The 12,801-nt window shown below is 36.5% G+C and overlaps 1 protein-coding gene across 15 annotated transcripts in view; it reads left to right on the top strand.

Moving 5' to 3' along the window:
- Positions 1–12,801, top strand: part of WDR19 (WD repeat domain 19) — a 106,384-nt gene that overhangs the window by 27,737 nt on the left and 65,846 nt on the right. For all 15 annotated transcript variants that reach the window (XR_010156296.1, XR_010156295.1, XR_010156291.1 and 12 more), the window contains 5 exons: positions 7,126–7,196; positions 8,368–8,540; positions 8,629–8,743; positions 9,664–9,770; positions 10,513–10,635. Coding sequence is in view for 9 of the 15 variants with exons in the window: in XM_063808730.1 (XP_063664800.1) it covers positions 7,126–7,196; positions 8,368–8,540; positions 8,629–8,743; positions 9,664–9,770; positions 10,513–10,635 (589 nt within the window). In the remaining 6 variants the exon portion in view is untranslated. The remainder of the gene's footprint in view (positions 1–7,125; positions 7,197–8,367; positions 8,541–8,628; positions 8,744–9,663; positions 9,771–10,512; positions 10,636–12,801) is intronic.

The following is a 12,801-nucleotide window of genomic DNA, read 5'->3' on the forward strand; positions in this document are numbered from 1 at the left end:
AATCTAGGGCTATTCACATCATAATCAAACTGTTGAAAAATAAAGACAAAGAAAAAATCTTGAAAGCAGCCAGAGAGCAACATTTTGAATGACAGTGGATTTTCTCACCGTAAAGCATTGAGGCTAGAAGGAAATGCCACAATATTCTTAAAGTGCTAAAATAAAAGCATTGTCAGCTGAAATTCTTTATCCGGTGACAATGTATGTCAGTAAATGAAAGTGAAATAAAAGCATTTTTAGATGAAGGAAAATGAAGAGACTATCTTGCTCTCTAAAAGAACTGCTGAAGGAAGTTCTTCAGATAGAAGAGAACTGAGAACAGAAGGAAATTTGGGACATTAAGAATGAAGGAAGAGCAACAGAAATGGTAAATATCCGGGTAAATATAATAGACATTTTTCTTTTGAGATCTTTAACGTATATGTGATGGTTTAAAACAAAAATTATAATATTGCTCAGTAGGGTGTTTAATGCATGAAAATGCAATATGTAAGACAACTATACTATAAAGGGGAGAGAGGGTAAAAGCTTTTGTATGTGATAAGACTTCTACATTCCACTTGAAATGGCAAAATATTGATTCTAAGTAGACTATGAAAACTTAAATATGTATATTATAATCTAGAGCAACCTCTAAGAAAACTATTCAAAGAAATATACAAAAGCACAATAGATAAATTAAAATGGAATACTAAAAAATGTTCAAATCTAAACAAAGGAAAGAAACAGGAATAAAAACAAATAAAAGACAGAGGGAACAAATAGAAAGCAAATAATAAAGCAGTAGACTTCAATTCAAACATGTCAACCCATTAAATGTAAGTGAAAAACTTATTAGACATAGACTGAGTGGAATTTTTTTTTTTTTTTTTTGAGACAGAGTCTCACTCTGTTGCCCAGGCTGGAGTGCAGTGGCATGATCTTGGCTCACTGCAACCTCCGCCTCCCAAGTTCAAGTGATTCTCCTACCTCAGCCTCCCAAGTAGCCGGGATTACAGGTGTGCACCACCATGCCTGGCTAATTTTTGTATTTTTAGTAGAGACGGGGTTGTACCATGTTAGCAGGCTGGTTTCGAACTGACCTCAAGTGATCCACCCGCCTTAGCCTCCCAAAATGGTGGGATTACAGGTGTGAGCCACCACGCCCGGCCTAGAATGTATTTTTAATGACCCTATTAAAAGGGTCATTGTAAGAAATTCACTTCAAATATAATGATATAACCATGTAAAAGGATAGAAAAAGACCATACAAATGCTAACCAGAAGATAGCTACTCTAGCCATCATTTACATTGATATGTTTGAACTTGGCACAGCATTTAACCTTGTATTAGGTATTATAAGTGACCTAAAGATGACTCAAAGTATATGGGAGGATGTGTATAGGTTATATGCAAATACAACATCATTTATATAATGGACTTGAGCATCTGTGGATTTTGGTATCCACAGAGGGATCCTGGAACCCAATCCTCTTGGGATACTGAGGGACAACTGTAATGTATAGAACCAACTACGCAGAAGGTCAACAAGGATATAAAAGACTAGGTCGGCACTATAAACCAACTAAACCTAATAGAACACTGCACCCAGCAGCAACAAAATTCACATTTTTTTCAAGTGCCTGTGGAACATTCACCACAATAGACTACCCTGGCTCATGAAACAAACCTCAGCAAATTTAAATTGAATCATATAAAATATGTTCTCTGACCATAATGGAATCAAACTAGAAGTCAGTAACAGCAGGAAAACCTGCAAACACTTGGAAATTAAACAACATATTTCTAAATAATTTATGGGTCCTAGAGCCCCAAAGCAATTAAAAAATACATAGAACTGAATGAAAATGAAAATATATCAAAATACGTGGGAGGCAGCTAAAGCAGCATAGAAGAAAATTTATAGCACTAAATGTTTACATTAGGGGGGAAAAGGGCCTCAAATCAGTAATCTAAGTTTCTACCTCAAGACACTGAAAAAAGGAGCAAGATAAACATAAAGCAAAAGGAAGAATATAATAAAAAGAAAATTGTGAAATGGAAAATGAGAAAATTTTAAATATCAGCCTGACCAACATGGAGAAACCCTGTCTCTACTAAAAATACAAAACTAGCCGGGCATGGTGGTGCATGCCTATAATCCCAGCTACTCGGGAGGCTGAGGCAGGAGAATCGCTTGAACCCAGGAGGCAGAGGTTGCGGTGAGCCAAGTTCGCACCATTGCACTCCAGCCTCAGTGACAGAGCAAGACTCTGTCTCAAAAAAAAAAAAAATCAATTAAACAAGAAGCTGGTTCTTTGAAGAAAATAAAATTGATACGCTTCTAACAAGCCTGACAAAAATAAGAGAATAGACACAACAAATCACCAATATCAAGAATGAAACAGGAGTATCCCTACAGATCTGAAAGCCATTATGAGAATAATAAAGGAATACTACAAACAATTTTACACTCAAAATTTGACAACCTAGAAGAAATGGGACAATTCTTTGAAAACTGCAAACTACCAAAACTCAACCCAAATGAAAACAGATCATCTGGATTAGCCCTATAACTACAATAAAATGGAATTAGTGATTTAAATGCTCCCAAAAAATAAATCTCAAGGCATGTGTGGTTTCATTGAAGAATTCTGCCAAACACTTGAGAAAGGATTAATACCAATTTTTAAAAAATCTCTTCTAGAAAATAAAGAGTAGAGAACACTTCAACTTATTTTATAAGGCTAGTATTACCTTTATACCAAGACCAAACAAAGACAGTGTATTAAAAAAGAAAAATACAGGTCAATATCTCTCATAAACTTGAGCATGAAAATTCTCAACAAAATTTAACAAACTGAATGTAGCAATGTATAAAAAGAATTATACTTCATGACCAAGTGTGATTTATTTCAGATACTGAAAATATCAAATGGTTCAATATTTAAAAATCAGTGTAATCTATGTCAGGTGCAGTGGCACATGGCTGTAATCCCAGCGCTTTGGGAGGCTGAGCCAGGAGGATCACCTGAAGCTAGGCGTTCGAGACCAGCCTGGGCAATATAGCGAGACCCCATCTCTAAAACAAAATAGCCAGGCATGGCGGCATGTGCCTGTATTCCTAGCTACTCAGGAAGCTGAGGTGGGAGGATTGCTGAGCCAAAGAGTTTGAGGTTGCAGTGAGCTGCAGTTGCATCACTGCACCCTAGCCTGAGCAACAGAGCAAGACCCTGTCTCAAAAAGAAAACAAAAAAAAAATGTAATCACTCTATCAGAAGCTAAAAAAGACAAACCATATATATAATCACATCAATTGACACAGAAAAAGCATTGCACAAAGTCCAGCACACCTTCATGATAAAAACTCTCAGCAAGTTAGGAATAGCAGGTAATTACCTCAATTTGATAAAGAACAATATAGGCCGGGCGCAGTGGCTCACACCTGTAATCCCAGCACCTTGGGAGGCCAAGGTGGGAGAATCACTTGAGCCCAAGAGTTCAAGACCAGCCTGGGCAATATGGCGAGACCCCATCTCTACAAGTTGCCTGTAGTCCCAGCAACTTGGGAGGCTGAGGTGGGAGAATCACTTGAGCCTGGGAGGTTGAGACTGCAGTGAGCTGTGGTCATTTCCTGTAGTCCCAGCAACTTGGGAGGCTGAGGTGGGAGGATCACTTGAGCCTGGGAGGTTGAGGCTGCAGTGAGCTGTGATCGTGCCACTGCACTCCAGCCTGGGCAAAAGAGTGAAACCCTGTCTCAAAAAAAAAAAAGAACAACTACAAAAAACCTACATCTAATATGCTTAATGGTGAAAGACGGAATGCTTGTCCCTTAAGATTAGGAATAAGACAAGAATATCTGCTCTCATTACTCTTACTCAACCCAGCATTAGAAGTTCTAGCCACTGCAATAGGCAAGAAAAAGAAATACACAGCACTCAGATTAGAAAGGAAGAAGGAAAACTATCTCTATTTGCAGATGTCATGATCATCTTGGGATTTTCTACATAAAAATCTTGGAATTTTCTACATAAAAGCAACTCCTGGAACTAAAACTAATAAATGAGTTTTAGTTTATTTTTCTGCAAAAAAGCAACTCCTAGAACTAAAACTAATAAATGAGTTGAGCAAGATTGTAGGATATAAGATCAACACACAAAAATTAATCACATTTCTATATACTAACAATGAACATTAACAATGAAAACCAATACCATTTTCAGTCACTCCAAAGAAACTGAACTGCTTAAGTATACCTCTAACAAAACCTGTACAGTGTCTTTGCTGAAAATTATAAAATGCTGATGAAAGAGATCAAATTAGACCCAAATAAATAGAGAGATATACTGTGTTCATAGATTGAAAAGCTCAACAAAGTGAAGATGTCAGTTCCCCCAGGTTGATCTATTGTTTAATGAAATTTATATCAAAATCCCAGCATCCTTCTTTGTAGGTATAGGCATGCTTATTCTAATATAGACAGACAGATAGAGATAGATAGATAGATAGATAGATAGATAGATAGATAGATAGATAGATAGATGTAGATAGGCACAGATCCTAAAATAGCCAACAGCAATCTTAAAAAAGAACAATAAAATGGGAGAAATCATTCTTCCCAATATAAAAACTTGTTTAGCTACAATCATCAAGACTATGTATCATTGGCAGAGGAAAAGACATATCAATCAATGGAACAGAATAGAGAAGACAGAAATAAACCCATACAAATATGCACAGTTGGTTTTTGACAAAGGTGAAAAATAATTCAATAAAAGCAAGATACCCTTTTCAACAAATGGTACTGGGGCAATTAGACATCCACAAATGAAAAAAAAATTTTCGACACAAACCTTACACCTTAATAAAAATTCACTCATGGACTTAAATATAAAATGTAAAACATAGGAGGATATCTTTTGGATCTAGGGTCAGGCAAAGAATTCTTAGACTTGAAACCAAAAGTACGATCTATAAAAGGAAAAATTGATAAAGTAGATTTCATCAAAATTTAAAACTTTTGCTTTGTGAAATACTCTGTTAAAGATGAAAAGATGGCCGGACGCAGTGCCTCACATCTGTAATTCCGGCACTTTGGGAGGCCAAGGCAGGCACATCACCTGAGGTCAGGAGTTTGAGACCAGCCTGGCCAATGTGGTGAAACCTTGACTCTGAAAATAAATAAACAAATAAATAAGATGAAAAGATAAGCTGCAAAATGAGAAAATATTTGCAAACCACGTATCCAATAAAGGGCTAGTATCTAGAATATGTAAAGGACTCTCAAGACCCAACAGTATGTCATATGTTTAACATCTGTATATGTTATCAACCCAACACTATGTTGATACTATTTTTGTTTAAATGTCAATTATCTATTTACATATCAATTTATGCAACATGAAAATAATACATTTACTTATATAGTTACCATTAAACAAAAACCCAATGGTAAAAAAAGCAAACAACCCTATTAGAAAATAGGCAAAAGACATAGATTTCACCAAATAATAACAAATACATGAAAAGATACTCAACATGATTAGCCATTAGGGAAATGCTAATTACAACCACAATTAGCTATTACTACCCATCTATTAGAATGACTAAAATGAAAAATAGTGATAACACCAAATGTGGGTAAGGATGAGGAGAAACTGGATTACTCATACATTGCTGGTGGGAATGCATCATGGTACAGCTACTCTGGAAAACAGTTTGGCAGTTTCTTAAAAAACTAGACATGCAATTACCATATGATCCAGCAGTTACACACCTGGCCATTTATTCCAGAGAAATGAACACCTACATTCAGATAAAAACCTGTATATGAATGTTTATAGCAACTTCATTTGTAATAGCCAAATACTGGAAACAATCCAGATGTCCTTCAGTGGGTGAATGGTTCATCCATGCCATAGAACACTACTCAACAATAAAAAGGAACAACCTATTGATACACCCAACAACTTGAATGAATTTCCAAAGGATTGCACTGAATGGAAAAAAGCCAGTCTCAACAGGTTGCATATTATATGATTTCATTTATATAATGTTCTTGAAGAGATAGAATTATAAAAACAAAGAACAGATTAGTGATTCCCAGAGGTTAGAGATGGAGCTGGGGTCAGAAGGAAGAAGGTGAGTGTTTATAAAAAGGCAACATGAGAGATCCTTGTGGTCATGGAACTATCTATATCCTGACTATGGTTGTGAGTCTCATGAATCTCATGTGAGAAAGTTACTAAACACACACACTGAGTACAAGTAAACACACACACTAAGTACAAGTAAAACTAGGGACGTCGGAATAAGATTTGTGGTTTCTATCAATGTCAGTATCCTGATTGTGGTATTATACTATAGTGTTTCAAGATGTTACTATTGGGAGAAAAGGGGACATGGAATCTCTTTATCTCTCTATATTGCCTCTTACAACTACATGTGAATCTGAAATTATCTTAAAAGTTTAATTAAATGAAAATAATGAGGGAAAAAATGTAAGAGGAAAACACTGGAAGAGAAGAGAAGGAGAAAAGGAGATTAGGAGGAAAGAAATGTTACAACTATTAGTTCCCAACATTGTACTACACAACTTTCATTTACATCAACTTACTTATTCTTATTACAACCGTATGAAATAATGTTATGCCCGCATTTTTCAGAGCTTTCAACCTGATCCTTCTGATCCAAATTTAATGTTCTTTCTATACTATAATTCACTTCCTTTTGTATGAAAGAACTCTGGGCAGGGGAGAAAGGGAACACATTGTAAAGAGAAACCTGTATCATCTTACAATAATTAATACTACTCAGGAGAATATTTTCGTACCCAAATTTCTTCAGGACAATTTTAACCTCCTTATTCCTGAAGCTATAGATCAGAGATTAAGCCAGGCACAACCCTACCCACCCCCCATCTCTGCACATAGTAAGCAAACAAACAACAACAACAAACCCAAAAGTTTAAAGATAAAATATAATGAAGTACAGAAATTCTAATATTTTCTTAACCCAGTAGATCATTCTGTACGTCACATTTTGGAGACCAGTAACCTATTCCATGGTTTGTAATTTTTTGTGAACTAAAACAGTTTTATATAAAGATCATATATATTTTTTAATAATACATTTTTGTTTTTCAGCATTAAAATCCAAGACTTGGTTGACTTAAAAGACATGTATGTTATACTCAACCTGGATGAGGAAAATAAAGGTATTGATTTTTCTGAAGCAGATTGACACTTTATCATTCCAGTTACAGAGAGTAAGGTTGTGTTTGTTATTGTGTGATTTGCATTCGTTGTAGGAGGAATAAATTTTTTTTTTTTTTTGAGACGGATTCTTGTTTTGTAGCCCAGGATGGAATGCAATGGCATGATCTCTGCTCACTGCAACCTCCACCTCCCAGGCTCAAGCTATTCTCCTGCCTCAGCCTCCCAAGTAGCTGGGATTACAGGCACGTGCCACCATGCCCAGCTAATTTTTGTATTTTTAGTAGAGATGGGGTTTCACCATGTTGGCCAGGCTGGTCTCGAACTGCTGACCTCAGGTGATCCGCCTGCCTTGGCCTCCCAAAGTACTGGGATTACAGGTGTGAGCCACTGTGCCTGGCCAGAAATAAATTTTAATACTCTTCACTAGAGTTCCCTAAAATAGTCTCCTTATTTTAGTAATTATGTTCTCATACTGCTTGACTAGAAAGATATGTCTACTTTGATCCAGAGATTTATAGTGAATTTTATCCTAATTCTAATGTAAAGTATAAATTCTTATATACAGTCATGACCCACATAATGATGTTTCAGTCCACATACATGGTCCATATTTACTACCTTTTCTTTCTTTCTTTCTTTCTTTCTTTTTTTTTTTTTTTTTTTTGAGACAGCATCTTGTTTTGTTGCTCAGGCTTACTGTACATTTTCTATATTTAGATATGATTCAATGTGCAAGTACTTACTGCTGTGTTACATTTGCCTGCAGTGTTCAGTACAGTAACATGCCATACAGGCTTATAGCCTAGGAGCAATAGGCTATACCATATAGCCTAGGTACGTAGTAGGCTATTTGATCTAGGTTTGTGTAAGTACACTCTCTGATGTTCACACAACAACAAAGTCACCTAATGACAGATTTCTCAGAACATAGCCCTGTTGTTAAGTGACACATAACTGTACTTTCCCTTTGAGCCACAGGGAATGAGCCAGTGCTCATATTCTTACGCCAATCCATGGCAAATTTCCTAGTCTAAAAAAAAAACTACTTAAACTAGTAAGGAAAATATTTGAAAATTGTTATGTCTCTGGTAGCTTAAATGAAAATATTTGTTTGCTGCCTGCAACTATATATTGTTTTTGAATAATCATTTATTTTGTCGGTTATTTCAGGATTGGGTACCTTGTCCTGGACTGATGATGGCCAGTTGCTAGCACTCTCTACCCAAAGGGGCTCACTTCATGTTTTCCTGACCAAGCTTCCCATACTTGGGGATGCCTGCAGCACAAGGATTGCCTATCTCACCTCCCTCCTTGAAGTCACCGTAGCCAACCCTGTTGAAGGAGTATGAAAATGGTGTTATTTTTCTTTTATTTATTAATAAAATTAAAATAAGTTTAGCTGTTGATTTATTACTATTTTCTCTATTATAGGAGCTACCAATCACAGTTTCTGTTGATGTGGAACCCAACTTTGTGGCAGTAGGTCATTATCATCTGGCTGTAGGAATGAATAATCGAGCTTGGTTTTATGTCCTTGGAGAGAATGGCAAGTCTAAATCCAGTTGTTTATTCTTATCTAGCACATAATTTCTGTTATTTGGGAAGCACTGCAAGTTTCTTTTAGGACCAAGTCTTTCACTCTTTTTTATTCACATATCTCATTCTTAGCTTAAATGGTTTTGTAAGTCTTCTAAAAATTTGCATAATTTTTAGAAAGCTTTTATTCTTTACCTTTGTAGTGAAGGCAGCATAGCATAGTGGGTAGAGTGTGAGCTTCAGAATTAGAGAGGCCCTGGATTTAATTTCCCCTTCTGCCTCTGTTAGCTAAGTGACTATAGACAAATCACTTTACACTTGTGAGCCTTACTCATCTGGAAAATGAGGATACTTCTACTTTTAATGGATCATGAGGAAGATTAAATAAAATGTGTGGTCTCACTTGGCACAGTGACTTTTTTTAAGCACTCTTAAACCTAGTGGGTACTTAATAAATGTTAGTTCTGTCTCCCCTTTTATTCTTTGAATAATAGCTATTAGCATGTGAGGAAAACCTTGTTTTGTTTTTTCTTCCCCTGCCTCCTCCCCATCACCTTTCCCCAATTCTAGGTCAGATAACCCTCAGGAATAGAACAAACCTGAAAATTAACCTGTTAAACAGGAAATACCATTAAGTTTCTTGCAACTTAAGGTTTAATTCTTTAATTGTTTTGCATATAATTTTATTTTCTATTACTTTGTTTCAGGTAAACCATAATGGAATGCCTGAAGGCAAATTTATATGGCAACTAAGATTAAAATGAAATTTAATCTTTAAGATTCAATTTAATTATTTAATCATTTAAGATCAAAATGAAATTTTAAGTTCAGAATATTTTTGCAAAAGCACACCTTTTAAAATTATTTGCAAGTATGTATGAGATAGTTTTACCAATATTTTAATGTGTTGGTTTTTAAAAATTGCTACAGCTGTGAAAAAATTGAAAGATATGGAGTATCTGGGAACAGTAGCCAGTATTTGCCTTCATTCTGACTATGCTGCTGCACTTTTTGAAGGCAAAGTCCAGTTACATTTGGTAAGTATAATTTTGATGTCCTGGAGACGCACTAAGTTATAATGAACAGCCTAATGTCTGATTATCAAGAATATTGGTCAGGAAGCAAGGATGTACAGACTAACTAGAAAGCCAGGTGTGAGTAAAGGATTAACAAAACCCTTCCCCTTCTATATTAGAAGTTCTGTTGACTTTCTAACCCTGTTCCCCAAAAACCTGATAAATACCAACAGTGCTACTCACAACATAGCCTTTAGTAAAACAGTAATAATAATAATAATTACCCTGTTGGTAAATTGGAGCTAGAAGGAACTATACATGAACTATAAAAACCTGATGGGAATGCCATACCTTTGGGCTTCCTGGAAGGTGTTGACTCATATTCGGGCATTTTGTGTGTGGGGGTCTTTGAAACCATGCCTGCTGAGTTGTTCAAGAGATGTTGGCACCTGTGAAGAGGGGGCTTCTAAGCCAGGGCATCTCTCACATCTGTTTCATGGCTCTTTACATCTAGGAAGACAAAGAGATTAACAATTAAATAGCTGCAGAGCCTGCAGTAAAGACTGTTCACACTAAGAGGGACATCTGTGCTACCTTGCTGGCAAGCCGTGGTTCCTGTGTGATAGCTTCCTGACTAAACTGACCTCTGGTAGTCTTGGGAGCCTGAATGTTTAGTTGAACTTGAGAAAAAGACACCCCTAGATGTTGTGTGGATGGTTTACTCAAATAAATCTGTGAGCCATTATTATTCTTTACGTTTTAGATAGAAAGCGAAATCTTGGATGCTCAAGAAGAACGCGAGACTCGGCTTTTCCCAGCAGTGGATGATAAGTGCCGTATCTTATGCCACGCCTTAACTAGTGATTTCCTCATCTATGGTACAGATGTATGTATCGCCTTCTTTTTTAGAGAACACTGGGAATTTTTAATTTTTATTTTGTGATCTCAGTCATTCTCTTTTCCTACCAGTCTTTTTTCTGTATTGAATCCAATACAATTAATGAAGTTATCTGTGATTAATTATATACATTCATGTGTCTCTTTGCAGTGGGGATACATTCTGAGAAACGTGTCATTGGGCAATTTCATCATTGTGTGGAAGTCATAGAGTGTGCTTACAGGAACCTAGATGGTACAGCCCACTGCACACCTAGCCTGTGTGGTAGAGCCTATTGCTCCTAGGCTACAAACCAGTACAGCATGTGACTGTACTGAATACTATAGGTAATTGTAACATAATGCTATCTAGACATAGACAAGGTACAGTATATGTGTGATATAAAATATTTAAAATGGCATGCCTATATAGGGCACTTACCATGACAGGAGCTTGCAGGACTGGAAATGGCTCTGGGTGAGTGAGTGAGTGAGTGGTGAGTGAATGTGAAGGCCTGCAGCATTACTGTACACTACCATAGATTTTTATCAACACTGTACACTTAGGGACACTAAATTTATTTAAACATTTTTTCTTCAAAAATAAATTAACCTTAGCTCACTGTAACTTTATAAGCTTTTAAATTTAAAAAAACTTTTTGACTCTTTTGTAGTAACACTTAGCTTAAAACACAAACACATTGTACAGTTACACAAAATATTTTCTTAAAAAATATTTTCTTATATCCTATTCTATAAGCTTTTCCTTGTTTTTCACTTTTTTTAACTTTTAAACTTTTTATAAAAACTAAGACACAAACACACACATTAGTGCAGGCCTGCATAGCATCAGGATCATCAGTATCACTGTCTCCCACCTCCGCATCTTGTCCCACTGAAAGGTCTTCAGCGGGAATAACATGCATGGAGCTGTCATCTCCTGTGATAACAATGCCTTCTTCCGGATACCTCCTGAAGGACCTGGTTGAGCCTGTTTTACAGTTAACTTTTTTTTTAATAAATAGAAGTGCACTCCAAAATAACAATAGAAAGTATAGTATGATAAATACATAAACCAGTTACAGTCATTTATTATCATCATCAAGTATTATGTACTACACATAATTATATGTGCTATACTTTTATATAACTGGCAGCACACGAGGTTTGTTTACACCAGCATCAATACAAACTTCAGGGTAATGCCTTATGCTCTGACATTATGACATCCATGATGTCACTAGGCAATAGGAATTTTTCAGCTCCATCCTGATCTTATGGGACTACCATCATGTACATAGTCCATAGCCAACCGAAACATTATGTGGCGAATGACTGTACATATATAGAACACACAGGTGGCACGATTTGTTAATATCAGTGGTTTTGTGATTTTTAAGCAATTTTGATGGCCTAGTGAAAAGTTCAGACTTTGGAGCCTGGCAAATCTGGGTTCAAACACCAGTTCTATTACTTGCTAGCTGGTGCTTAACCCCTCCAAGCCTTGTTTTCCTTATCTGGGTGCTTTAAGGATTTAATTTGGTGATGAACATAGACAATTCAACTTCAGATCTCTAATGCCTGCATTTAGTAGGCATTCAGCAAATATTAAAATTAATTGAATATTGAGAATCTGACTTCAATTTCTTGGTCCTTTGAACCATGGGTACCCTAAATCTCCAAATATGACATTAGCCACATGCACATAAACTAGTTATAGCATCTTATATTTGTAAACAGTTTTCACAGATTTTTCAAAGCATATCATGCCTGTTACCTTGTTCAGTCTGTAAAAGAATTAAGTTGTTAGAAAATGCTTTGTTTTCCACTTTAGCAAAATAGTGGCCGGGTGCAGTAGCTCCCACCTAAAATCCCAGCATTTTGGGAGGCCGAGGCGGGTGGATTGCTTGAGCTTAGGAGTTCCAGACCATCTTGGGCAACATGGCGACACCCCCATCTCTAATAAAAATACAAAAAAATAGCCGGGCGTGGTCATGTGTGCCTGTGGTCCCAGCTACTCAGGAGGCTGAGGTGGGAAGATCACTTGAGCCCCAGGGGTGGGTTGCCAGTGAGCTGAGATCACGCCACTACACTCCAGCCTGGGTGACAGAGCAAGACCCCGTCTGAAAAACAAACAAACAAAAAAACAAAAAACAACAACAAACAAAAAGTTATT

This window comes from Pan troglodytes, chromosome 3 (genome assembly GCF_028858775.2).
Source record: "Pan troglodytes isolate AG18354 chromosome 3, NHGRI_mPanTro3-v2.0_pri, whole genome shotgun sequence".
NCBI classification, from domain to species: Eukaryota; Metazoa; Chordata; class Mammalia; order Primates; family Hominidae; genus Pan; species Pan troglodytes.